We start from the raw sequence: 24,334 nt of genomic DNA on the forward strand, positions 1-24,334 counted from the left end.
CGGCTATGGAAACCCAGCTGGGGCTTCTAGCATCCTGGGCGGCACTGACGGCCCTGCCAGGGTCCCACCGTTGGCCGGGTCTGCGGCGAGACCTTGTCTGGCTCGTTGCGGCTGGAGGGTCTGGGGGTGCCCTGGAGGGGGGCCCGGACACTGGGGCAGAGCGGGGTGGTGCGGGGCTTGGCCCTGCCGGTGGGCCGCCGGACGTCCAGGAGCCTGGCCCTGACCGCGGCGCCCTGCGCCCTCTCTCCCGCAGATGTGCCCCGCTCGGCCGCTCCCGCACTGAGAGTCTGAGGCCCACCTGCCGCCCCCACCCGCCATGTCGCAGATGCTGCACATCGAGATCCCCAACTTCGGGAACACCGTGCTCGGCTGCCTCAACGAGCAGCGTCTGCTGGGCCTCTACTGCGATGTGTCCATTGTGGTCAAGGGCCAGGCCTTCAAGGCCCATCGGGCCGTCCTGGCCGCCAGCAGCCTCTACTTCCGCGACCTGTTCAGCGGCAACAGCAAGAGCGCCTTCGAGCTGCCGGGCACGGTGCCGCCCGCCTGCTTCCAGCAGATCCTGTCCTTCTGCTACACGGGCAGGCTGACCATGGCGGCCAGCGAGCAGCTCGTGGTCATGTACACGGCCGGCTTCCTGCAGATCCAGCACATCGTGGAGCGCGGCACGGACCTCATGTTCAAGGTGAGCTCACCCCACTGCGACTCGCAGACCGCTATGATCGAGGACGCCAGCTCCGAGCCCCAGAGCCCCTGCAACCAGCTGCAGCCGGTCACCGCCGCGCCGCCCTACGTCGTGTCCCCCTCCGTGCCCATCCCGCTGCTAACCCGCGTCAAGCACGAAGCCATGGAGCTGCCGCTGGCCGCAGGCCCAGGCCTGGCCCCCAAGCGCCCGCTGGAGACGGGGCCCCGGGACGGCGCGACGGTGGCGACGGGCCCCGCGGTGGCGGCAGGCACGGCCCCTCTCAAGCTGCCCCGGGTCTCCTACTATGGGGTGCCCAGCCTGGCCACCCTCATCCCCAGCATTCAGCAGGCGCAGTACTCCCAGGGGGAGCGGACCAGCCCGGGGGCCAGCAGCCTGCCCACCACCGACAGCCCCACCTCCTACCACAACGAGGAGGACGAAGAGGACGACGAGGCCTACGACACCATGGCGGAGGAGCAGTACGGCCAGGTGTACATCAAGGCCACGGGCAGCTATGCAGGTAACGCGTGCTGGGGGCCTGTCCCCACGCCACCACCGCGGCCGCCTGCCTGCGGGCATGGGCGGGCCTCCGGGCACCTCCTGTGTGGGCACCGAGGCTAACCTGGCCTTACCCCCTGGCACTCACAGCCTGGCAGGAAGACGGGCACGTCCGGGGGCCAGGGCACCCCGGGGGCACAGCTCGGGGTGGCCACTGTGCTGCAGGTGTACAGGGACAGTCCCCAGCCCAGACCGGGCGAGCTGGCAGGAGCTGACACCCGAGGCAGGAGCAGGACCCAGGTCCGTCTTGCAGGACCTTAGCTAAGGACTTTAAACTCGATCCTGGGTGAGATGAGAGGCCACGGGAAAGTTCAGCCGCAGCGTAGCGTGTGGGACGGAGCCCTGGCTTTCACCGGACCGATGAAGAGACTGAGGGCCTCAGCGGACCAGGGACCTGCCTGAGGGCTCACAGGGCGGTGTGTGACCCAGACTGGTCACTCACCTGCTTGAGGCCTCAGTGTCCCTGTCACTGAGGTGCCTGCCCTAGCAGGCCCATCTTCGCTACCTTTGACCTCAGCCCTTTCCCCACCCATGTGCTTTTGCCTTTCCTCTGACTCAGGGAGGCCAGAGAGTCCCTTGGGCCCCTCCCAGTCGCGGCCGTCTCCCTGGGGCCAGCACCAAGCGGCAGGCCAGAGAGTGCCTCTTGAGCTGAACGTGTTGCCCTTCAACTTATTTTGGGGGGGGACTCCTGCACTTGGGATCTATAAACCCAACACGCACTGATTTGCGATGCCTGGTGTTGCCTGTAAACTGCATCACAGTCGCCAGAGATGGTTCAGGATTTGCTGCGTGAAGGGTCCCGTAGTTGAGGCCCCAGGTCAGGTGTCCCCTTGCCTTCTGTGTTCCCCGAAAACTGGCTGTGTGCCTGGGCCCGCTGCCTGTCCTGATTTGCATGCGGGGCCCGTGTCCAGTAACTGGCCCGGATGCATGCTGCCAGTGGGAAGTGGCATCCCAGAGCTGGGGCCCCAGAGGGCAGTTTGGGGACTCTTTCTGCCCCTGAGACCCACCACGTCCTTGCGCCCTGATGGGGCCGACGCTGCCCCTCCTCTCCCTCCCCCTTCCGCTCCTCCCCCTCCAGGCGGGCACTGGTCCATCAGTCCTGGGGGGCGGGAGCAGAGGATGCCTGGTGCACTGGCCAGCTCGGGCCGTTGGGACAGCCGGTCCCCGTGTGGCACTGGACGGCTGGGTTTCGGTCTCTGGTCTGGCCAGCGTGGGCCCTCCTCAGCGTCCCTCTCAGAGCTGCAGCGGAGGCACTGCCCTGGGCAGCTCCCCCCAGGGGCTCTGGGCCTTGGTTTTCCCAGAACTCATGACTTTATTTGAATGCGTGTTGTCATGTTTGTATGACTCGTGCAGGATACTAGCACACAGACCACCTCCGTCTGGACTGGGTATTTTCCGGTTAGTGGTAGGGGGTGGGGCTTGGTGTTCCTGACACCGAGAAACCGCAAGCTCTGGTGTGGGTCAGGCCTGGCCGGGACCCTGGGAACCACCTGTGTGCAGTTTCCTCTGCCCGACCCCGCCATCTCCCTGACAGCCCCCAGGGGGTCGAAAGATCCGCTGGCACCCAGACTGGGCCAGAGGGAGCTGGGGTGGCTCCCAAGCCCCTTCCCCAGGAAAACAGGCTACACGGGCTCAGGGCCAACCCCGCAGCCCCTGAGGACTGCCCCCCCAGTGCCAGCAGCTGGACGGGGCTCAGCGGAGGGGTCAGGACAGAATCTGCTGAGGGCCCAGGGGCGGGGCTGCCCACCGGTGGTCCCTGGCGGTGCAGTGCCAAACCAGGAGAGGACCCTAGTTCAGGTGTCGCCCCAGGGTCCTCCCTGTACGGCCCCCTTCCCGCCAGCGTGGCCTCGGGCCTTGGCGTGTCCGAGACGGTGAGAGACGGCACAGGTGCTGGGATTGCTGCGTGTGGGTGCAGGGCGGCAGCCCACCTGAGGGCACCTGCCCCTCTGGCTGCATGAGCCTGGACCCTCTCCTCACCCGGACGGTTGTGGCCCACCTGCGCCCTTGGATTTTCCAAGGAGCCAAGGGAGGTGGCCATGGACAGCCCGGGGTGCGGCTTGGGAGACCGAGCTGCCCCACTGCCTTGACTGGGACTGGGCCTTCTCACCAGCCCCTCCCGCACTGAGACCAGCTGCTGCGTCCTACTGGGGCCGGAGACCAGCTGCTGCGTCCTACTGGGGCCGGACACGGCTCGGCCAAGGCCTGTGAGCCCCGCACCCCACATCCCTGGCAGCTCTGGAGGTGGGACGGGGTGGAGGGAAGCTGCGAGACTGGGGGCGGTGGCCTGGGAGCCTGTCTCCAACAGGACTCGGGAGGCTCCGGTCTGGGTTTTCTCCTCCCTGAGCCCGTAAGTGGGGCAGGGAGGGGGTGTGTGATTTCTTGGTTAAAATCTAGGTTATCGGCAGTGACGTTGCTGGCATCACTGGGCACCGGGCGCGCTGGGAAGAGGGTTGGGGGGAGGGTCCGTGGGGGCCGGGCAGGCAGAGAGGGGCCCGTCCCCAAAGGCTGGCTGCTCCTTGGGCACTGGTTTCCCGTACCCCAGGCTCCCTCTGCGTTGGCCTGGTCTGGCCAGGGGGCATCCTCACACCCCCCATGGGCAGCCGAATAGCCAGGTGCCCTGTGCCAGGGCCTGGACAAGGATTGGGCAGGGCTCTCGAGCTGGTGGAATCTGGAATGTTCTAAGGTGAACTGGCGCATGAGGGTTCTCAGGAGTCCCTTCTCCTTTCAGTTTCCCCACCTGCCAAGGGAGGGGGTGGCCTGAGTGACCTTCAGGGGTCTTCTCTCCAGCACGCCGTGTGCAGGAAAGCGAAGGATGCAGAGCCCTGCACTGGAGACCCCGTCCCCACCCTCATCCCTGTGAAGACCTGTTAGCAGCTCCCACGTGATGGGCTTCTTGTTGTGGAAATCGAGGAATTGAGTATTACAGATGAGTGGATGGACTCTTGATCCCTCCCCCCAGCAGCCCCCGCGTGGTTTCCCGTTTCCGTCCTGTGTGTTCCTCCATTCTGTCCAAGTCCCGTGTCATCGTCCGTTAGTGGAGATGCCATGGTTGATTTATCCACTTCCCTGTTGGAGGATATTGGGTGGTTTCTAATTGGTTAGGTTAGGAGAGGTGCCACTGGGAAGGCCCTAACCATGATGGGGCCGATCAGACTCACCCCACATCGCAGTGGGCTCAGCCCCCACCCCGGGGCCCAGGGCAGCTCCTGCTGCAGCTCCGCAGGGCCCAGAGCCGGTGGGCATCTTTCTGCACATCAGCCTCTAGCCGGGAGTGGAGCAGGAGTGAGGGGCCGCCCCGTCAAGGCAGCGCGGGTCTGGGGGCGTTGGTGTTGGTTCCGGGGGTGGGCAGGGCACAGAGGGCACTCCGCCGTGAGGGGTCCGCTTCCATGGTCTCTACTTGTTCACGCTCTTTGGGCACATCTGTACCCACAGGCTGCGAGCGGTGGTGGCCAGGAAGGGCGTAGTCCCTGCCATTACCTGCTGTGGACACACAGAGACACAGACTGGACCCTGACGTGGTGTTTCATCGTGGCGGGGGGCCACCGTCAGGGCAGGCTGCCCCTCGGCCCGGGAGTGAGGCTGAGGGGTGCGGGGATGAGCCAACAGAGGGCATGGAGGGGGAGGTTCCCACGCCAACCCGGGCCCCCTCCCCTGCTCTCTGCGGTTCTGACCACCTTCTGGCCTCCAGGCCCACCCCCTCACTGGGCAGATGTTGAATCCTGCAGGCGGATGTGTTCCCTATGGGCTTCTGAGCCACAGGCCCACCTAGGTGTTCACGCACCAGCCCCGAGCTTCCACCTTCACGCTTTCCCGGGAGGAGACCGCCGCGGGGTGCCCTGCCGGTGTGGCCGGTGAGCTGGTGGCCCTGTGTGGCCCTGCTCTCCCTTCCCCTCCGGGTCTGCCCGCTGTCCCCACGCCTGGACGCGGGACGGACCCTGGTGGTGCGCGGGAGGGGGTCCTGGCACGCGGCAGCACGTCTGTTCCCGGGTTCCGCCGCTCTGAGCAGGGGCCGCAGAATGGCTCCTGCACGCGGGAGGATAGAGCCCTGCCCCGGGCCAGGCCTTCCCAGCATGGCCTGTGAGGTCAGCGCGGCTGCTGGCCCATCTTAGCCTGCAGCGTTCCCCCCCCGCACGGCAGGGCGTCCCTCCAGCAGAGCCTCTGGGAAGCCTGGTTGGCGGCTGCTCCCACCCACAGCTCAGAGCTCACGAGCTGTCGCTTGGGGGTCCCACAGAGAGGGAGCAGTCAGCGTGGGTTCTGCAAGCCCCACTGCCCGCCACCCACACTGCCTCCTGCCCTGGCCCAGGAGCGTCCGCACCGTTAGAGCCCAGCACAACCCCTGGCCTGGCTACAGTGGCGCCCAGGTGGGGGCGGCCTGCCCAGGCTCGGGGGGGTCCCGCTCTTTTAAGGCAGCATCCTGGCAGCTCAGGCCAGGCGAAGGAGGTGCCAGCGCCAGCGTGTCTGTCCCACTGTATACCCCGGAGGCTGCCCTGAGGGCTGGCCGGGCACCCCAGGCGCCATCTGGGGCTCATCCCTGAGGGCCTCCAGGAGTGGCCCCCCTGGCTCCCTGGCCTCAGCTTCCATGCAATGTCACGTTTAACCCTCACACCCCCAAGCACCCTGAGATTTCTTCCTAAACCAGTTTTACTGAGGTGTAACTTACATACCTCGGTGACACGGGTATGAAACTACCCATTTGAGATCTGGGTGTGGTGCCATTAGCACAGTCAGATGGAGAACGTGTCCGTCACCCTGGGGGCCCTTGCGCCCCTTTGCTGGCATCCCCTCCCCCACCCCCAGCCGTGGGCAGCCTCGGATCTGCTTTCTGTCCTCTGGATACTTTGGTCCGTCACGTAAACAGAGTCAGGCTGTCTGCACTCTGGTCCGGCTGTCTCGTCAGCAGAATGAGTTTGAGACGTGCCTGTGCTGGGTGGGCAGGCCTGCCTTTTTCTCCCCCTCTTTTTTATTTATTAAAGCGTTGACACACAATAAAAAGGGCCAGTTTCAAGTGTACAGGTGATGAGTTTGGCCACTGTAATCAGTCAAGTACCACGGTCAAGATACACAACAATTTACTTCCCTCAGATGTTTCCCCGCGTCCTCCCCACCCCATCCCACCACCGCAGCCCCCGTTGCTTTCCATCACTATCATTTTTCCTTAAGTGGGATCACACAGAACGGAGTCTTTTATTTTTGACTTTTTTCATTTACTGTATCTTGAGATCAATTCATCCCTGTGGTTCTGAGTGTGGGTCCTTGGTCCTCATGGTTGATGGTATTCTCCCATGCCGTGGACATGCCGCCAGTGGCAGTCGTGTGTGGCCGTTATCATCGTGCTGCTGTGAACATCCACGTACACGTGGGACTGCTTTTTTGTTCATCTACTGAAATTATTATGTGGGTTTTCTCCTTAATTTTACTGATGTGGTGTATTGCATCAGTTAATTTTTAAATGTTGAACCACCCTTGAACTCCTGGGATAAATCCCACTTGGTCATTATGTTTTATTGTTTTATATATTGCTGGATTCAATTTGCTAATGTTTTCTTAGGGAATTTTGCATCTACGTTCATGAAGGTTAATTATCCGTAGTTTGCCTGTAGTATCTTTGTCTGGTTTTGTAGGAGGATATGCTAACCTTATGTCTCTTCTCCTTAATTTTCTGAAAGAGTTTGTATAAGTTTGATGTTATTTCTTTCTTAAGCATTTGATAGAATTCATTCACCAGTGAAGCCACTTGGGCCTGCAGTTCTGTTGTTGTTTTTGTTCCTTATGGGAAGGTATTCAATTATACATTCTGTTAGTTTAGATGTAGAACTGTTCAGCTTTCTCTCACATCTTGCTCGAGCCATGGTAATTTGTGTCTTTCAAGGAATTTATCCATTTCTGATCTATGCAGGTATTAATATAGCCGTGCCAGCTCTCTTATGTTTACTATTTACCTGGTGTTGGCTGTTTTCATCCTTTTACTGTTAACCTACCTGTGTCTTAAAGCTCAATTCTTATAGGTAGCACATGATTGAGATCTGCTTTTTTATCCAGTCTGACCACCTTTTATTGGGAATCTTTCGACCATTTACGTTTAGTGTAATTTTCAAGGGGGTTAGGTTCAGGTCTGTCATCTCACTATTAGTTTTTTATTAGTCATGTTTTCTTTTTTTACTCTTTTCCACCACTTTCTGATTGAATTTTTCCAGAGTTTCTCTTTAGCTTTGCTGTTGGCCTAGTGGTTAGACATCCCCCCCACACCCCCGCCATGCTTCGGTCATCTGGAGCTGACTCATGAATCTTTGACTTATCCCATCAACCTTCTCAGGTGTATCACCCCCTCCTGTGGAACTCAGACTTTCAAAACAGTGTGTTTTCATTTCCCCTCTCCGGTCCTTAGTGAAATCGTTGTCATGTATTTTACTTCTTCATAGGCTATGAGCCTTATGATGATGTTATTGTTTTTACTTGAAACAGACAGTTGTCTTTTTCCCACTTTTAGTCACTTTTAAAATTTAAATAGAGTAGAATTTACTGTTTGGGGCAAATTGTTCTCTGAGTTTAAACAAATGTATATAGTCATGTGATCACTTCCATAATCAAGATACAGAGCAGTTACCTCCCACATTTTATCATCCCCCTGCGTCCCCTTTGTAGTCTTTTCTTCCTCTCCCCCAACTCCTGGGGCCACCGGTCTGTTTTCTGTCTCATCAGTGGAATCACACAGTGTGTGGCCTTTTGAGTCAATGCATTTGAGGTTCATTCATGTTGTGTGAGTTTGTGGTTCTTTCGTTTTTTTTTTTTTTTTGGACTGCTGAATAGTATTCCCACAATGGGTTTATCTAGTTGCCAGTCAAAGCACCTTTGGTTTATTTCTAGTTTTTAGTGGTAATGGATTGAGCTGCTACAAACATGGCATCTAGGTTTTTGTGCACCCTTGAATTGTCAGTTCTATTTGGTAAATTGGCCTTGGAATGAGGTAGTGGGTCATACGGTAAGTGCATATTTAACTTTATAAGAAATTGCCCAAACTCTTGTCTAAAATAGTTCTGTCACTTTACATCACCACCAGCAAAGCAGGAGGGTTCCTGTCATTCCATGATCTTGTCAGCACTTGGTTTTGTCTCTTTTTTAAAAGCCATTCTCATGGTCTATAGTGGTGTCACACTGCAGTGTTAATTTGTATTTCTCTAATGTCTAATGATGTGGAACACCCTTTGTGTATTTATTTGCCATCTGTATACCTGCTCTGGTCAAGTGCCTCTTCGAGTCTTTTGCGCTCTTTTTATTGGGTGGTTTGAATATTGAGTATTGTTGATATTGTGTATTCCTTATACATTCTAGGTGTGAAAGTCCTGTGTTGGATATGTGACTCGTAAACATTTTCTACTAGACTGCAGTTTGTCTTTTCTTTCTCTTACTAGTGTCTTTCATAGACATTTTAAAATTTTGATGAAGTTTATTTTTTAAATTTTTAAATTTTATTTTTGGCTGCGTCGGGTCTTAGTTGTGGCACACGGGCTCTTCTTTGCAGCAAGCGGGCTTCTCTCTAGTTGCGGCGTGCGGGCTCAGTAGTTGTGGTTCGTGGGCTTTGTTGCCCCACGGCATGTGGAATCTTAGTTCCTTGACCAGGGATTGAACCCACGTCCCCTGCATTGGAAGGCGGATTCTTTTTTTTTTTTTAAAGAATTTCACTTTTATTTATTTATTTATTTTTGGCTGTGTTGGGTCTTCATTTCTGTGCGAGGGCTTTCTCTAGTTGCGGCAAGTGGGGGCCGCTCTTCATCGCGGTGCGTGGGCCTCTCACTATCATGGCCTCTCTTGTTGCAGAGCACAGGCTCCAGACGCGCAGGCTCAGCAGCTGTGGCCCACAGGCCTAGTTGCTCCGCGGCATGTGGGATCTTCCCAGATCAGGGCACGAACCCGTGTACCCTGAATTGGCCGGCAGACTCTCAACCACTGCGCCACCAGGGAAGCCTCTGGAAGGCGGATTCTTAACCACTGGACCGCCAGGGAAGTCCCCTGATGAAGTTTAAATGGTCAGTAATTTCTCTTACAGATGATGCTTTTGGTGTTGTATTTGATTCTTTACCTAACAAGATTATAAGAATTTTTTCCCCTATGTTTTCTCCTAGATGTTTTATGGCTTTGGGTTTTACATTTAGTCTGTGGCCCATTTTGAGTTAATTTTTGTATAAGGTGTGAGACATGGATCGAGGTTCTGATTTTTTTTCCATGTGGATGTCTGATTTTTTTTAAGAAATTTAAAATATGAAAAAAACCCTATTATGTTTACCCACATATTTATCTTGTCCAGTTCGTCATACTTCGTATAGATTAGAGTTTCCATCTGGTGTTATTTTCCTTCTGCTTGGAGAATTTCCTTCAACCTAGTGATGGACTAGTAGTGAATTCTGAAAAATTACAAAGAGGTGTTTATTATCACCTTTTAAAAAAAATCTGCCTTATTGATGTATAATTTTTTTTTTAATTTTTTAAAAATTTATTTATTTATTTATTTATGGCTGTGTTGGGTCTTCGTTTCTGTGCGAGGGCTTTCTCTAGTTGCGGCAAGTGGGGGCCACTCTTCATCGCGGTGTGCGGGCCTCTCATTATCGCGGCCTCTCTTGTCGCGGAGCACAGGCTCCAGACGCGCAGGGTTAGTAATTGTGGCTCACGGGCCTAGTTGCTCAGCGGCATGTGGGATCTTCCCAGACCAGGGCTCGAACCTGTGTCCCCTGCATTGGCAGGCGGATTCTCAACCACTGCGCAACCAGGGAAGCCCTGAAGTATAATTTATGTATAATAAAATCAGTCAGTTTTCATTGTACAGTTGTCACCTTCATTCTTGAAGGGTATTTTTGCTGGATGTAGAATTCTAGGCTAACTGTTACTTTCGGCTTTCAGTAGATGTTCTCTTGTTTTCTGAAATGCATTTTTTTTCCTCAGGAAATCATAATCATTCTTCTCTGAGTTTCTCTGTATGAGTTGTGTCTTTTGTTTTCAGGCTGCTTTTATTTCTGCTTACATTTTGTTGAGCTTTTTGGACGTGTGCTTTTATACCATTATTCCTTCAAATATCTTGTGCCCCTCCCCCCACAACTCCAATTAAACATGTTTTTGTCCCTGAGGTCCCAAGGCTCTGTTTATTTATTAGTTTTTAGCCTTTTTTTCTGTTTAGGCTTTAGATGGAGTAGTTTCCATTGCTGTTTCTTCATGGTCGCTGATCTTTTCTGCAGTTCCGTTTTGTTCTTATTTGTATGTTCCATTTCTGCCCTGATTGAGTTCCTGCTTTTACATTTTTTAAAAAGTTCTGATTGTATTTTATAGCTGGTTTTAAAGCCTTTGCCTGCTAATGCTGTCCACTTTGTTATTTCTTGGTCTGTTTCTACCTACTGATTTTTCTCCTCCTTAGGATCACCTTTTTGTGGTTCTTCACGTGTCTATTAATTTTGTAACAGGTGCTGGACATCATGGATGTTGAGCACTAGCTGTCTTGTCCTGAGTCTCTCATAGTGGAGTTAAGTGGAATTTCCATAATGAGTAATGATTTTGAGCGCTTTTCCATGCTCTTGGCAGCTTGTCTGTCTTCCTTTGTGAAGTGCCCATTTAAATCTTCTTTCCCACACTTTTGTAGAGTGAGTTGTCTGTCCTTTTCTCACAACTTTTCGTGAGCTTCTAAGTACTCTGAATAGACCTCTTCTGTCAGACAAGTGTCGTAAATATCTTTTCCCACTCTGCAACTTGTCATCTTCTTAATATAATTTTGATGTAATAAGTTTATTAACTTTTTTCTCTTTATCAATAGCTATTCTTACATCTTGTTTAAAGAAATCTTCTTTTACCTCCAGATCAGTGTAATGTTCTTCTATGTACCTTAAAGTTGTCTTTTTGATTTGAAATCATTTTAAGTTTGCAGAAATGTTTCAAGATAAGCACAAAGAACTCCTGTATACCTTTCCCTCAGACTCACTAGCTGGTAGGAATTTGCCACATTTTGCTTTGTCATTCTTTTTCTCTTTTTATGTATAGGTTTGTTTTTTTTTTTTTCTCTGAACCATTTGAAGGCAAGTTGCAGATGTTATGCTCTTTTACCCCAAAATACTGAACATTGCTTACAAACGGGACATTCTCTTGCATAAACACAGTACAGTGTTCAAAACTCAGGAAATTCAGGGGTTTTTGTTTTGTTTTGTTTATTTATTTATTTTTGGCTGTGCTGGGTCTTTAGCTGCGGCACGTGGGATCTTCGTTGCGGCATGCGTGCAGGATCTAGCTCCCTGACCAGGGATCGCACCCGGGCCCCCTGCATTGGGAGCGCGGAGTCTTACCCACTGGACCACCAGGGAAGTCTCCAGGAAATTCAGTTTTGACCCAGCACTACTATATAATCAACGATGCTTAAATTTCCATGCTTAAATTTCTCCAGTTGTCTCAGTATTGTCCTTTGTGGTCATGTTGGGTTTTTCTGATCCAGTATTCAGTTCAGAATCACACATTGAGGGCTTCCCTGGTGGTGCAGCGGTTGAGAATCTGCCTGCCAATGCAGGGGACGTGGGTTCGAGCCCTGGTCTGGGAAGATCCCACATGCCGTGGAGCAACTCGGCCCGTGAGCCACAATTACTGAGCCTGCGCGTCTGGAGCCTGTGCTCCGCAACAAGAGAGGCCGCGATAGTGAGAGGCCCGCGCACCGCGATGAAGAGTGGCCCCCGCTTGCCGCAACTGGAGAAAGCCCTCGCACAGAAACGAAGACCCAACACAGCCATAAATAAATAAATAAATAAATTTTTAAAAAAAAGAATCACACATTGCATTTCTGGTTATTCTCTTTAGTCCTTTTATTCTGGAATAGATTCTCAGCCTTTATCCTTCATGCGGCTTTCCTTTTGAAAGACCATGGGCTGGCTGTTTTGCAGAAGGTCCCTCTGTTTGGGTTTGCTGGGTTTCGTCTCACGATTGGGTGCCTGGTGTGCGTTTCTGCTGGAATTCCACGGGAACAATGCTGTGTCCTTCTCCAGCCACGACCCTGGTCTGGCTCAGTGTTGGTGATGGCCCCTTAGGTCATTTGGTCAAGGTGATCTCTGCCAGGTAGAGTCACTGTGAGAAGAGAAGGTGTGTCATTAACCTTTCACCCAACCCTTTTAGTGTTTATTGATGATTCTTGCCTGGATTGATCACTACTCTGATGGTTGCAAAGTGGTGATCAAAACTCCATAACTCCTACATTTATTAGTTGGTGGTCTTTTGTACGGAAGAGCTTCTCCAGACCCCCTACTTATTTATTTTATTCCTTCACTTGTTGTTGTCGTTTATTTGGTGTTAGTATAAAGTTGCTTTTTTTTCTTTAAGCATTTTCATGTTGTCTTTTTCAGCAAAATATCCCAGGCTCATCTTATGCTTTCTGTTCCCCAGCCCTGGAGTCAGCTTTTTTCCCTCTGAGTGGGGAATGGTATTTAGGAACCAAGATCTGGGTGCTACGTTTGCTTATTGCTACTAGGGTGCTGTTTTTATACCCTTTTAGTAGTCAGAGCTAGGAATTTATATATTTAAAAATCACGAGTTTGTACTGATATCTCCAAATTTAACTCATGTCCTAGGCTTCTCCCAGCCTCCTCTCTTCCTTACGTCTGTTTTCCTCTCTAACAGTCAAGATTCAGACTCTCCTGCTTTCTTATTAAGGCTTTTCTCTCTGTAGTATATCTGGAATTGATTTTTTTTTTAATGTGGTGTGATATGGGGCTCAAGATTTACTTTTTTGGGCTTCCCTGGTGGCGCAGTGGTTGAGAATCTGCCTGCCAATGCAGGGGACACGGGTTCGAGCCCTGGTCTGGGAAGATCCCACATGCCGCGGAGCAACTGGGCCCGTGAGCCACAACTACTGAGCCTGTGCGTCTGGAGCCTCTGCTCCGCAACAAGAGAGGCCGCGACAGTGAGAAGCCCGCGCACCGCGATGAAGAGTGGCCCCCGCTTGCCGCAACTAGAGAAAGCCCTTGCACAGACACTAAGACCCAACACAGCCAAAAATAAAAATAATAAATAAATAATAATTTTAAAAAAAAAGATTTACTTTTTTTTTTTAAATTAATTAATTATTTATTTTTGGCTGCGTTGGGTCTTCATTGCTGCGTGCGGGTTTCTTTAGTTGTGGCGAGTGGGGGCTACTCTTTGTCGTGGTGCACGGGCTTCTCATTGCAGTTGCTTCTCTTGTTGCAGAGCACGGGCTCTAGGCACGCAGGCTTCATTCAGTAGTGTGGCACGCAGGCTCAGTAGTTGTGGCTAGCGGGCTCTAGAGCACAGGTTCAGTAGTTGTGGTGCACGGACTTAGTTGCTTCGCGGCATGTGGGATCCTCCTGGACCAGGACTCGAACCCGTGTCCCTTGCATTGCCAGGCAGATTCTTAACCACTGTGCCACCGGGGAAGTCCCATAAGTCTCTTTGCTTTTTCTTTTCCTTTTTTAATTTATTTATATTTATTTTTTGCCACGTTGGGTCTTCATTGCTGCACGCCAGCTTTCCCTAGTTGAGGCGAGCGGGGGCTACTCTTCGTTGCAGTGTGTGGTCTTCTCATTGTGGTGGCTTCTCTTGTTGCGGAACATGGGCTCTAGGTGCGCGGGCTTCAGTAGTTGTGGCTCGTGGGCTTAGTTGCTTCATGCATGTGGGATATTCCTGGACCAGGGCTCAAACCCGTGTCCCCTGCATTGGCAGGTGGCGGATTCTTTTTTTTTTTTTTAATGAGACCTTTTATTTATTTGTTTGTTTGTTTATTTTTGGCTGCATTGGGTCTTCGTTGCTGTACGCGGACTTTCTCTAGTTGCAGTGAGTATGGGCTACTCTTCGTTGCGGTGCGAGGGCTTCTCGTTGCAGTGGCTTCTCTTGTTGCGGAGCACGGGCTCTAGGCGCACGGGCTTCAGTAGTTGTGGCTCACGGGCTTCAGTAGTTGTGGGGCATGGGCTTAGTCGCTCCGTGGCATGTGGGATCTTCCCGGACTAGGGCTTGACCCTGTCCCCTGCATTGGCAGGCGGATTCTCAACCACTGCGCCACCAGGGAAGCCCCAGCCTTTTCTTTAAATATTGAAATGGTCATATAGTTTTGCTTTCCTGCTCTGTTGATGTTATAAATTGCTTTTTCGAATATTAAAAAACCTTGTGTTTCTGGAATAAGCTCAACCTAGTTGTGATGTAGTATCCTTTTTACATACCTCTGGATTCAACTGCCTAATTTTTTTGCCCTTTTTGGGGGGGGCTCTCTGGAGCTGTGACCACCCCCAGTCAGTGTTCATCTCCTAGAAGGAGGCCTCAGGTGGGTTGCCAGGTGTCCAGCAGTTGCTAAATCGAGGGAGCCACTCCCATCTGGCCAGACCCTGAGCGTGGAGCCCCTGCCTCTGCTGGGGGTGCCCCCCTGCCCCCCACAGAGCTCCAGCCTAAACATTGGGAAACCTGTTAAATGCATACCCCCCACCCACACAAGGCACACAGTGTGGGCGCCAGTGTAGGTACCCCAAACCCACATCAGAGGAGCGGGAGTTTGGACCCAGCGCCTGGACCACCGGCTGTGTGGGACAAGCCCGTGCTTTTCATATTGCCTCATATTTTCTCTAGGATTTTTGCCACTATGTGGACGAGAGAGAGTGCCCTCTAATTTTCCTTTAAGGTAATCTCTCCCTTTTTTGCTAGCAAGGTTATCTGGCCTCATAAAATGATTCGAGAATTATCACCCCTCCCCCCTTTTAAAAATGACCTGGAAGAGTTTGTATAACATTAGTCCATTTCTTAAATATTTGAAGTAATGCCCAGATGAAGCCACTTAGGCCTGGAGTTTTTTGCAGGACGGTATTTATTAGATTCATGTCTTTATTAGGTCCAAGTTCAAATTTCTTTTTCTTCTTGTGTCAGTGTTGGCAAGTTGTGTTTCTCTTCAAGTTTATAGGTTTCATCTAATTTTTAGATTTATTGGCGTGAATCTACTACTTATATCCTCTTAAAATCTTCCTAACATTTATCGAAGAAAGTGGCAAACTGTGACATGGGGCACATCTGCCCCATGGCCTGTTTTGGTAGAGCCCACAAACTAAGGATGCTGTTTATATTTTTAAAGAGATGTTTAAAAGGAAAAAAAAGCAAAAACGAAGGATATTCAACAGAACCCAGCCTAAAAGATTGACCCTCTGGCCCTTAACAGTAAAAGTTTGCCAACCCCTGTTCTGTAGAATCTGCTGTGTCATGTTAATACAATATTAACAATTAATATTGTTAATTTGTGTCTTTTTGCCTCTGCCTCATTATCCTTCATTCAATCTTGCTAGAGAGTTTCCAACATACTAGTCTTTTCAAATAACCAGCTTTTGGATTTTTCCCTCTTATGTTTACAGTTGACCTTGGGACTGCATGGGTCCACTTATACACGGATTTTTTGTAATAAATACAGTAGCTGTAAATAAATATACATTTCTTTTTCACATTTTCTTTTCCTTTTTGATGTCTAGTGCTGGTAACACATATAATACCTACAGTGTTCTGTATCATATAAGACAATATCGATGCAGGTACTGAGAGACAGATGATTCGTCTTGTAAACAGATGATGTAAGCTTATGATATTCGGTGAATACAGTCTAGTACTGTAAATGTATTTTCTCTTCCTTATGATTTTCTTAACAACATCTTTTCTCTAGCTGACTAAGAATACAGTACAAATACATGTAACATACAAAATGTGTGTGAACTGACTGCATATGTAAGGCTTCTGGTCAACAGTAAGCTATTAGTAGTTAAGTTTTGGGGGGGAGACAGAAGTTATATGCAGCTTTCCGACTGCTCAGGGGTTTGGCGCACCAACCCTCTCATTGTCTAAGGGTCGACTGTACTTATATATATATTTTTTTTAATTTCAATTTATTTCTACTTCCTCTGAGTTAATCAGCTATTCTTTTCCTAGTTTTTTGATCGATTGATTTCTCAGCCTTTTAAAATATATGCACTTTAGGGCTGTCCATTTCCTGGTCAGCACGGCTTAATTCTACCCAACACATTTTGATACGTCGTATTTCCGTTATCATTCAATTAAAAATATTTCCCAGTGCTTTCGTGATTTTTCTTTTCTTGACCCTTGGGTTATGTAGTGGTGTGTTGCTTACATTTTCAAACATGTTTTGGATTTTCCGGTCATCTATTTGTTGTAATTTCTGAATTAAATTTCCTGTGGTCACAGAATATATTCAGACCACTTCATTGCTCTGACATCTGTTGAGACTCTGTGCCCCAGCAAATGTTCCATATGCACTAGACAAAAACTATGTTGCACCAATAATTAAATCAAATCTTGCATACTCTTTCAGATTTGTTTTTATCTTCCTGTGTTGGCTCAAGAGATGGGGTGTTCAAATCTCCAAGTAGGCTTATAGATTTGCCATTTCTCCTTTTAGTTCTGCTGGTTATTATGAAGTTTTGATTTGGGTGCCTATCAGTTGCAGGCTTGTTTCATCTTCCTGGTGAACTGGTCCTCTTATCATCGTGAAATATCCTGTAGCACCAGGAAAGCTTCTTGCTTTGAAGTCTGCGTGGTCTCACATCAGCAGAGCTGCCCTGTATCCTTCTCTTTGATGTTCACCTGGTGCACCTTTTCCGCCATCTTTCGCTTTCAAACTTTCTTTTGTTTGAGATTGTCCTTTTGTTTAAGATTGTCTCTTGGGTTTTGTTTTTTTAATCCAGACTTAACAGTTTTTCACTGGAGTGTTTAGTCCACTTACATTTCATGTAATTACTGGTATCTTTGGGTTTCATCTACCATCTTAACTATTTTCCCTTTGTCCCCTCTGATCTTCTGTTGTTTCTCCATTTTTTTCCCCTTCTTTCAGGTTAATCAAGCATTTTACTCTATTTGCCTTTCCATGCCTGTTGTAAGTTTGTCTGCTGATCTCTGAAGGGTTGGAGGTTTCAACATTCATCCTGACTCGTAGCCTTCCTTTAAGGAGCCTCACAAAGGCCTCCATCACTTTAGCCTCTTTGTGCCCCGTGTCGCGCTGGTTGAGGTTGTTTGCATGTTTTGAGCTGCACCAGCCCTTTTGTTGTTGTCATTTTAAATGGTTGTGTTTATACTTACCTGCACATTTATTTTTTCCACGTATTCCTGCTTTACCCTCGCCCTCTTTTTTGGGGGGCACCGCACCGCGAAGCTTACAGGATCTTAGTTCCCCAACCAGGGATTGAACCCGCGCCCTCGGCACTGAAAGCGCTAAGTCCTAACCATTGGACCACCAGGGAATTCCCTACCCTCGCCCTCTTATCTGGGATCACTTTCTTCATGTGGCTTCATGTCTTTAATCAGTTTGGAGTTCTGGGTCATTATAGCTTCCCGCATGCACCCGCCCTCCTTCACGGGCTCCCGTGACACGCGTGGTGTGCATTCACCGTGTCCTGGGAATTCCAGGTGACTTTTATTCTGTTTTATGACTTTCCTATTTCTTTTTTCTTCTGCTGCTTTAACCTGGAAGTTTTGGATTGAATTATTTTCCAGTTCACCAATCTTCTCATCTGCTCTGTTTAATTTCCTTTTCAACCAATCATATTTCTAGGATTTGATTGTTTTTATTGATTCTAGTTTTCTGGTGAAATTCTCCGTCTTGTACATTTCTTGCACAAATTAAGAGTCGTTATTTGAAAAGCAGTGTCTGCCTGTTTAACCTGTTACAGATCGCCCATGGGTCTGATCTAATGTCTCTTTGTAAATTGTGGGGTTTTTTTTTAATCATTTGGCTCTGCTTTCTTGTATTGCTGGTAATTTTTTATTGAATGCTTCACATTGTGTGAAGACATTTTGGAAGCTCTAAGCAGAGCTGCTCCAAAGAGGGTCCGGGACCTGTTAGAGGTCTGCCTGAGCGGCCGTCGGATTTATCAAGCAGTGATGTGACCTCCTGGAGTAAGTCAGGCTGGGCGCTCCTGGTTGCCCTGCTCCTGGGCCCTGGCTGTTCCCGGGTCTCGGCTGAAAGCCTGGGTATTCCCCAGAGCACCGCCTGCTCGGCAGGCCCCAAATCTCAGTGTTTGTCCAGCCCATACGTGGGATGCCACATTCTTTTTTGAATTTATTTATTTTATTTTTGGCTGCGTTGGGTCTTCGTTGCTGCGCGTGCGTTTTCTCTAGTTGCGGCGAGCGGGAGGTACTCTTCGTTGTGGCACGCTGGCTTCTCATTGCGGTGGCTTCCCTTGTTGCAGAGCATGGGCTCTAGGCGCATGGGCTTCAGTAGTTGTGGCACACGGGCTCAGTAGTTGTGGCTCATGGGCTCTAGAGCGCAGGCTCAGTAGTTGTGGCTCGTGGGCTCAGTAGTTGTGGCACGTGGGCTCAGTAGTTGTGGCACGCGGGCTTCAGTAGTTGTGGCACACAGGCTCTAGAGCGCAGGCTCAGTAGTTGTGGCTTGCAGGCTCAGTAGTTGTGGCGCACAGGCTTAGTTGCTCTGCAGCATGTCGGATCTTCCCGGACCAGGGCTCGATCCCCTGTCCCCTGCATTGGCAGGTGGTTTCTTAACCACTGTGCCACCAGGGAAGTCCCCGTAAGTTTGTTTTCTATGTCTGTTGAGTCTGTTTCTGTTTTGTAAATAAGTTCATTTGTATCAGTTTTTAAGTTCCCACATATAAGTGGTATCTCATGATACCACTTTCTCTGTCTGATTTACTTCACTTAGTACGATAGTCTCTACTGGGCAACTTTTTTGAATGCAGCTTTTAGAGTTGTTCTTCCTGAGGGGCTCAGTCCACTATTGGCTACTGCCTCCTACTCACTGTGGGCGTCTCCGGGGTATTTTACAAGTTCAGTGCATTTATTTTTGTGTAGCTAACGTGTGCTCGTTATCTTAAAGAATGTAGAACAATCATACAGTGAAAAGCCGTTCTCCCGCGTGGCCCCTCTGCCTCCCACTCTGGTTCCCAGAAGCATCCACAGTCAGCCTGGCATCCACGGGTGGGCAGGGAGGCTGCGAGCTTCTCAAGGTCGGCACTGGGCAGGAGGATGGAGAACAGAAACGAGACAGGGTCAGATTGGCGATAGAAGAGCTGCCGGCATCACTTGTGGTGGGTGTGAGGGGACCAGGCAGGAGACCAGTGGGATCTCCTAGGGCCAGATTTGGGTGCAAGAGACAAAAAAACCCAGAGCCCTGGGCCTGGGGAGGGGCAGCACCAGGTTTCATTGGGACGGGCTGAGTGGGAGGGGGAGCTGCCCAGAGCGAGTTTCAAGTGTACCGAGCTGTGGCCCGGGGGGCCGGTCACCAGGGCTGGTGGCCGCGGTGCAGGCTTGCACTGGCCGCAAAGCCCTGCTGGACCACCGTCCAGGGTCTGGTCTCTCGGCCCTGCGTCTTCCCCAGCAGCTATGCCTGTAACTTCCTGAGCACGGGGCCTGGAGACCCGCTGTGTCCCTTTGTGTCCTGGCAGCTGGGGTTTACACACAGGTCCTCCCGACTCTTGGCCTCGTGTTTCTGTTTCCACCTTTATTTTTCTTTCTTACTGGCTTTCCCTGCCAGACTTTTGCTATTTTTTACCCCACATGCCAAATTGCATTGGCTCTTGGATGCATTTCGTGCCCCCGTTTTAGATCCAAGAAATGGGATGCATCTTACAGCCGGTGGTGTATCACAGTTACGTTGCTGTCACGTAAAAGACAGAATGATGCCCGTGGTGACCCCCGCAGCCGCCTGGGCCCAAGTGCACCTGCAGGAGCCGCCACCTGCCCTGCTCCTGGGATGCTGATACAGGTGTGCTCAATGCAGATGCCCTTCACGGGTGTGGCCCTTTCAAAACTGCCAGTCTGGTTGGCACTGAGCTGGCAGCTGCAGAGATGGGCCAGATCGCCCACCCGTGGTGCGTTTGTCATGAGTGGAGGCCACCCGGAGCTGAGCGGAAGGGGGCTGGGGAGGGCTGGGCGGCCGCCTGGGCACGGAGTGGTGTGGCCTGAGTGTCCACCACCCAGAACAGCTCCGTCAACCAACCCCCAGGGCCCCAAGACTCCACCGTGCTGCTCCGACAGTCACCCCCCAACCCCATCCCCTGGCAGCCACTGATCTCTGTCCCATGGTTCTGTCTTTGGAGTGTGTCCGACCCATGGACCTGCCCGGGAGATAACCCTGGACACTGGCCCCTCTGCTGGGCGCAGCGAACCTGGGATCCATCCAAGTTGTGCATCAGTAATTTGTTCCTTCTTGCGGCCCTGTGGTGACCGTCGTGTGGACGGCTTCCTGGCTGTCCCTTCCCCTGACGCAAGACATTGGGTGTTTCCAGTTTGGGGCATCTGTGAGCAGAGCGGGTGTGGACATTTCTGTACAGGGCTCGTTGCGTCCAGCCCTCATTTCTTTCTTCTCCTGGGTAGATACCTAAAAGTGGAATTGCCGGCTCAGCTATGCATACGGTTAACTTTATACCAAACTGCCGTGTGGTTTCCAGTGCCCTCACCGCCGGGACGAGCATTCCAGTGGCTCCGTGTCCTTGCCGGCCTGTGCTGTGCTCAGGTCCCGCTGAGCCGTCCTAACTGCGAGCAGTGGTGTCTCAGCACGGCTTTAATTTCCATTTTTCTAAGGGCTCAGGATGTTGAACATCTTTTCATCTGCTTATTTGCCATCTATGTGTTCTCTGGCAAAGTGTCTGTTCAGATCTTTTGGCCATTTTTTTTTTTTTTTAGCATCTTTATTGGAGTATAATTGCTTTACAATGGTGTGTTAGTTTCTGCTTGCCCATTTTTAAAATTGGGTTTTTCGTTTTCCTTCTGTTGAGTGTTGAGAGGCCTCCCTGGAGGCACGTGGTTTGCAGATCTTTCCTTGGTCGGTGGTAGCTGGCTTGTCTTCTCGTCTTTCATAGACAAGAGTTCTTCATTTTGATGAAGTTTAGTTTCTCATTTAATTTCTTTTAGGGATTGCGCTTTTGGAGTCACGTCTAGGCTTTTAGCTGAACCCAAGATCACAGATTTTCTGGTGAAAGTGTTGCAGTTTTGTGTTTTACGTTTAGGTCTGCGACCCACTTGTGTTCATCTCCGCGTAAGGTGTGAGGTTCGACTCATGGGTTTGTGCCTGTGTGTGACCTGTGACTTGGCACCCCGTTTGTTGGGAGACTGTCACTTCCTTCTTTGGGTATGTGTGCACCTTTATCACAGATCGGCCAAGCGTACTTGTGTGGGTCTGTCCCTGGACCGTGCACTGTGTGTCTGGCGGGCCTGGTCACTATGCTTTGTGGGGAGCCAGTGTTGGGTGGTGTGGTGCAGCATTTTTCTTTCCATTTGGTTTTCAGTTGTATTTTTCTATATAATTAAGAACTAGGGGTTCGGTTTCTTATGCTGCCATCTGAACAAACGGCATACACTTTTGTGGAGTGGGGATCACCTTTATTGTCCTCTGTCCACCCCACCCAACCTCAGCAAAGCTACACTGCGGCTGGACCAGGGCGGCTCGGGCACCTGCCGGTGGTCACCCACATTGCCAGGGCTCCCGGGGGCGGGGGCTGCTTATGCTGTCTCTGGTGGTGATTCCCTAGGACACACTATGGATTTGGGGACGGGAACAGGGGCCCTTTGGGCCTTCCTGGACATGACAGCATCCTGTGGTCGGGCGTCTTGGTGTGTGTTGCCCAAGGAGAGGGTCCAGCAATTTCTTCAGATTCCCAGTCTTTGACCCTCAGGAGGTTAAGGAAGTTCAGGACTGAGGTCAACCTCCCGGTTTCCCTCCTTCCATTCATTCTTTTTTTTTTTTTTTTGGCTGCGTTGGGTCTTGGTTGCTGTGTGCGGGCTTTCTCTAGTTGCGGCGAGCGGGGGCTACTCTTTGTTGCAGTGTGTGGGCTTCTCATTGCGGTGGCTTCTCTTGTTGCGGAGCACGGGCTCTAGGCGCACGGGCTTCAGTAGTTGTGGCACGTGGGCTCAGCACTTGTGGCTCACGGGCTTAGTTGCTCCACGGCATGTGGGATCTTCCCGGACCAGGGCTCGAACCCGTGTCCCCCTGCGTTGGCAGGTGGATTCTTAACCACTGCGCCACCAGGGAAGTCCCCCATTCGTTCTTTTAAAAAAAATTTTTTTTTATTATGGTAGACTGTAGCTAATATAAGATTTACTGTTAAGACCACTTCTGAGTGCACAGAATCAGGTACATGCACATTGTGCCACCATCACCACCATCACCTCCAGAACTTTCTCATCTTCCCAAACTGTCCCCACTCGACACTTGCTCCCCTCCCCCCGCCCCAGCCCCAGGCCCCACCGTCCACTTCCTGCCTCCATGGGTTTGACTCCTTCAGGGACCTCACACGAGTGGGTCCTGCAGGCTGTGTCCGTCCGTGTCGGGCTCACCTCCCTTGCGTGATGTCTCCCCTGTTTGGGTTCAGGCAGGTGTCATGGTGGGGGCAGCAGGACCCTGAAGGCACAGCCTGGACCCCTCCTCCTCTCCAGCTGGAGACCCTGCAGGGCCCACCATGCACCCTGTGAACACACTGGTGTTTTCTTCGGCTCTTGTGGTCTGAGGGAAGCTTCTGCCTGCCTCTGTCCCTGCTGCCCGTTTGCCCAGATTAGCTGCTGTTCCAGATCGTTCCATCGGGACCTTTACGACAGTGACTCACCTTCCCTACACACAGAGCGATTGCTCACCCCCCGATACAAACAGCTAATTGCTTTCACGCGCTTCTCTTCAAATTTCACGGGGCCTAAATATTTGGAGCCCATGATCCTAGAAACCAACATTATAAAGGGTTATAACCGGGGCCGTTGATGATACAGGCTGCCGCCCCGGTCCTGGGGCAGCAGGAGGCCGCTGGGTCCCCCGCTGGTCAGGGAGACCTGGGTGTGATCCGAGAGATCTCTGCAGGCTGCTACACCCCTGCCCACAGCCCACCGAGGGGTCTCCCATCACCCTTGCCGTCAGGCACTGGAGTGACCCCGCCAGAGGCCGCCAAGGAGACTGGAGGGGCCCCGTCACTATGCCCTGGTGCACAGACTCTCCTGGGTTTCCAGAACCTCTTGTAACTCGACACCCCTCCCTAGAAGGAGGCCGCTGGAAGCTCGGGGGCTGGGGTGGGTAATTTGGGGCTGGGGAGGGACGGGGGCACATGAAGCAATTCGGAACACCTTTCCAGATGAGCCGCCACTCTGTTGAGGGTATTTTTAGCCGGCGCAGTATCCGGCACATGGCAAAGCAGAAATAGAAGTGGCTCTTTCGGTTCTTCTGGATCTGACAGCCTCTGGCTCTTGGGGAGCCGTGCTGGGGCTGGGGGTGGGGGTGGTGGGCGTGCGGAGCGCAGACAACTTCTGCTGTTTGGAGAAACATTGTGGCCGAGGAGTTGTAGATGGGGATTATTTCTGCTGGTGAGCGCTCTTTATGTAAATGCCACGGCGCCAGCGTTGGCGCCCTGCTCCCGAGTCTGCGAGTGTAATCACAGCAGGCTTGGGGGGGGGGAGGGGGGCGGGGCGGGGCGGGTAATTATGTTTTAAAATATCATCCGGGTTGTTTTTCCTGTGCTCCCTGAGCCCCTGGGTAATTCCGGGTTTGGAAGATTCTGGCGGCTCTCTGCCGATCTGCCCCCAGCCCCTGCCAGCGTTCCCCAAACATGCCAGGTGGGAGATGCTGCCCGACCCCCCTGAGCGGCCACCCTTCTGACTTCTGCCCTGAGCTGTGCTGCAGCTTCGCCCAGGGCTTGGCTGATTCAGGAAAACTTCCTCCTTTGACTTGGAACTGGCCGCCGCCAGGCCGAAGGCACCGCGTGCCACCCTCGTCCTGTGCGTGCTGGCAGGTGCCTCCCTAGGAACGGCTGAGCCCTGTGGGGACAGGGGGAGGGGTGGCCTGGGGGTCCCCTGGTGGGGACTGGGGCTGACTCCGGAGCGGGTGATTCCAGACCCTGACGGGGTGGGCTAGAGCAACAGGTGGGTCCCCAGCCCATCCTTGGGGCTGGAACTGACCATCCTGCCTTCTCCCACGGGACTCGCCCTGTGGTTTGGGGGGTGCTGGCCCTTCAGGGACTGGGCAGCCCTGACCTTTCCCCCACAAGAGCTTGGTGCAGAGATAACTAGGGGCTAATTCATGCTCACACTGTGCCAGGTCTGGGGCTTGGGCACCCTTCTTTGCCAACCTCCCCCTCCTGAAGGGCTTCCAGGTCCTTCTCC

The 24,334-nt window shown here is 51.8% G+C and overlaps 1 protein-coding gene across 1 annotated transcript in view; it reads left to right on the top strand.

Annotated features, from left to right (window-relative positions):
* Positions 1–316: 316 nt before the first annotated feature.
* The window catches only part of NACC2 (NACC family member 2), a gene marked incomplete at its 5' end in the record, with an annotated part of 35,168 nt that continues 11,150 nt past the window's right edge, over positions 317–24,334 (top strand). Inside the window, one exon of the mRNA XM_082469357.1 lies at positions 317–1,202. Coding sequence (XP_082325483.1) covers positions 317–1,202 — 886 coding nt within the window. The remainder of the gene's footprint in view (positions 1,203–24,334) is intronic.

This window comes from Balaenoptera physalus (genome assembly GCF_965194825.1).
Source record: "Balaenoptera physalus genome assembly, chromosome: 7".
Lineage (NCBI taxonomy): Eukaryota > Metazoa > Chordata > Mammalia > Artiodactyla > Balaenopteridae > Balaenoptera > Balaenoptera physalus.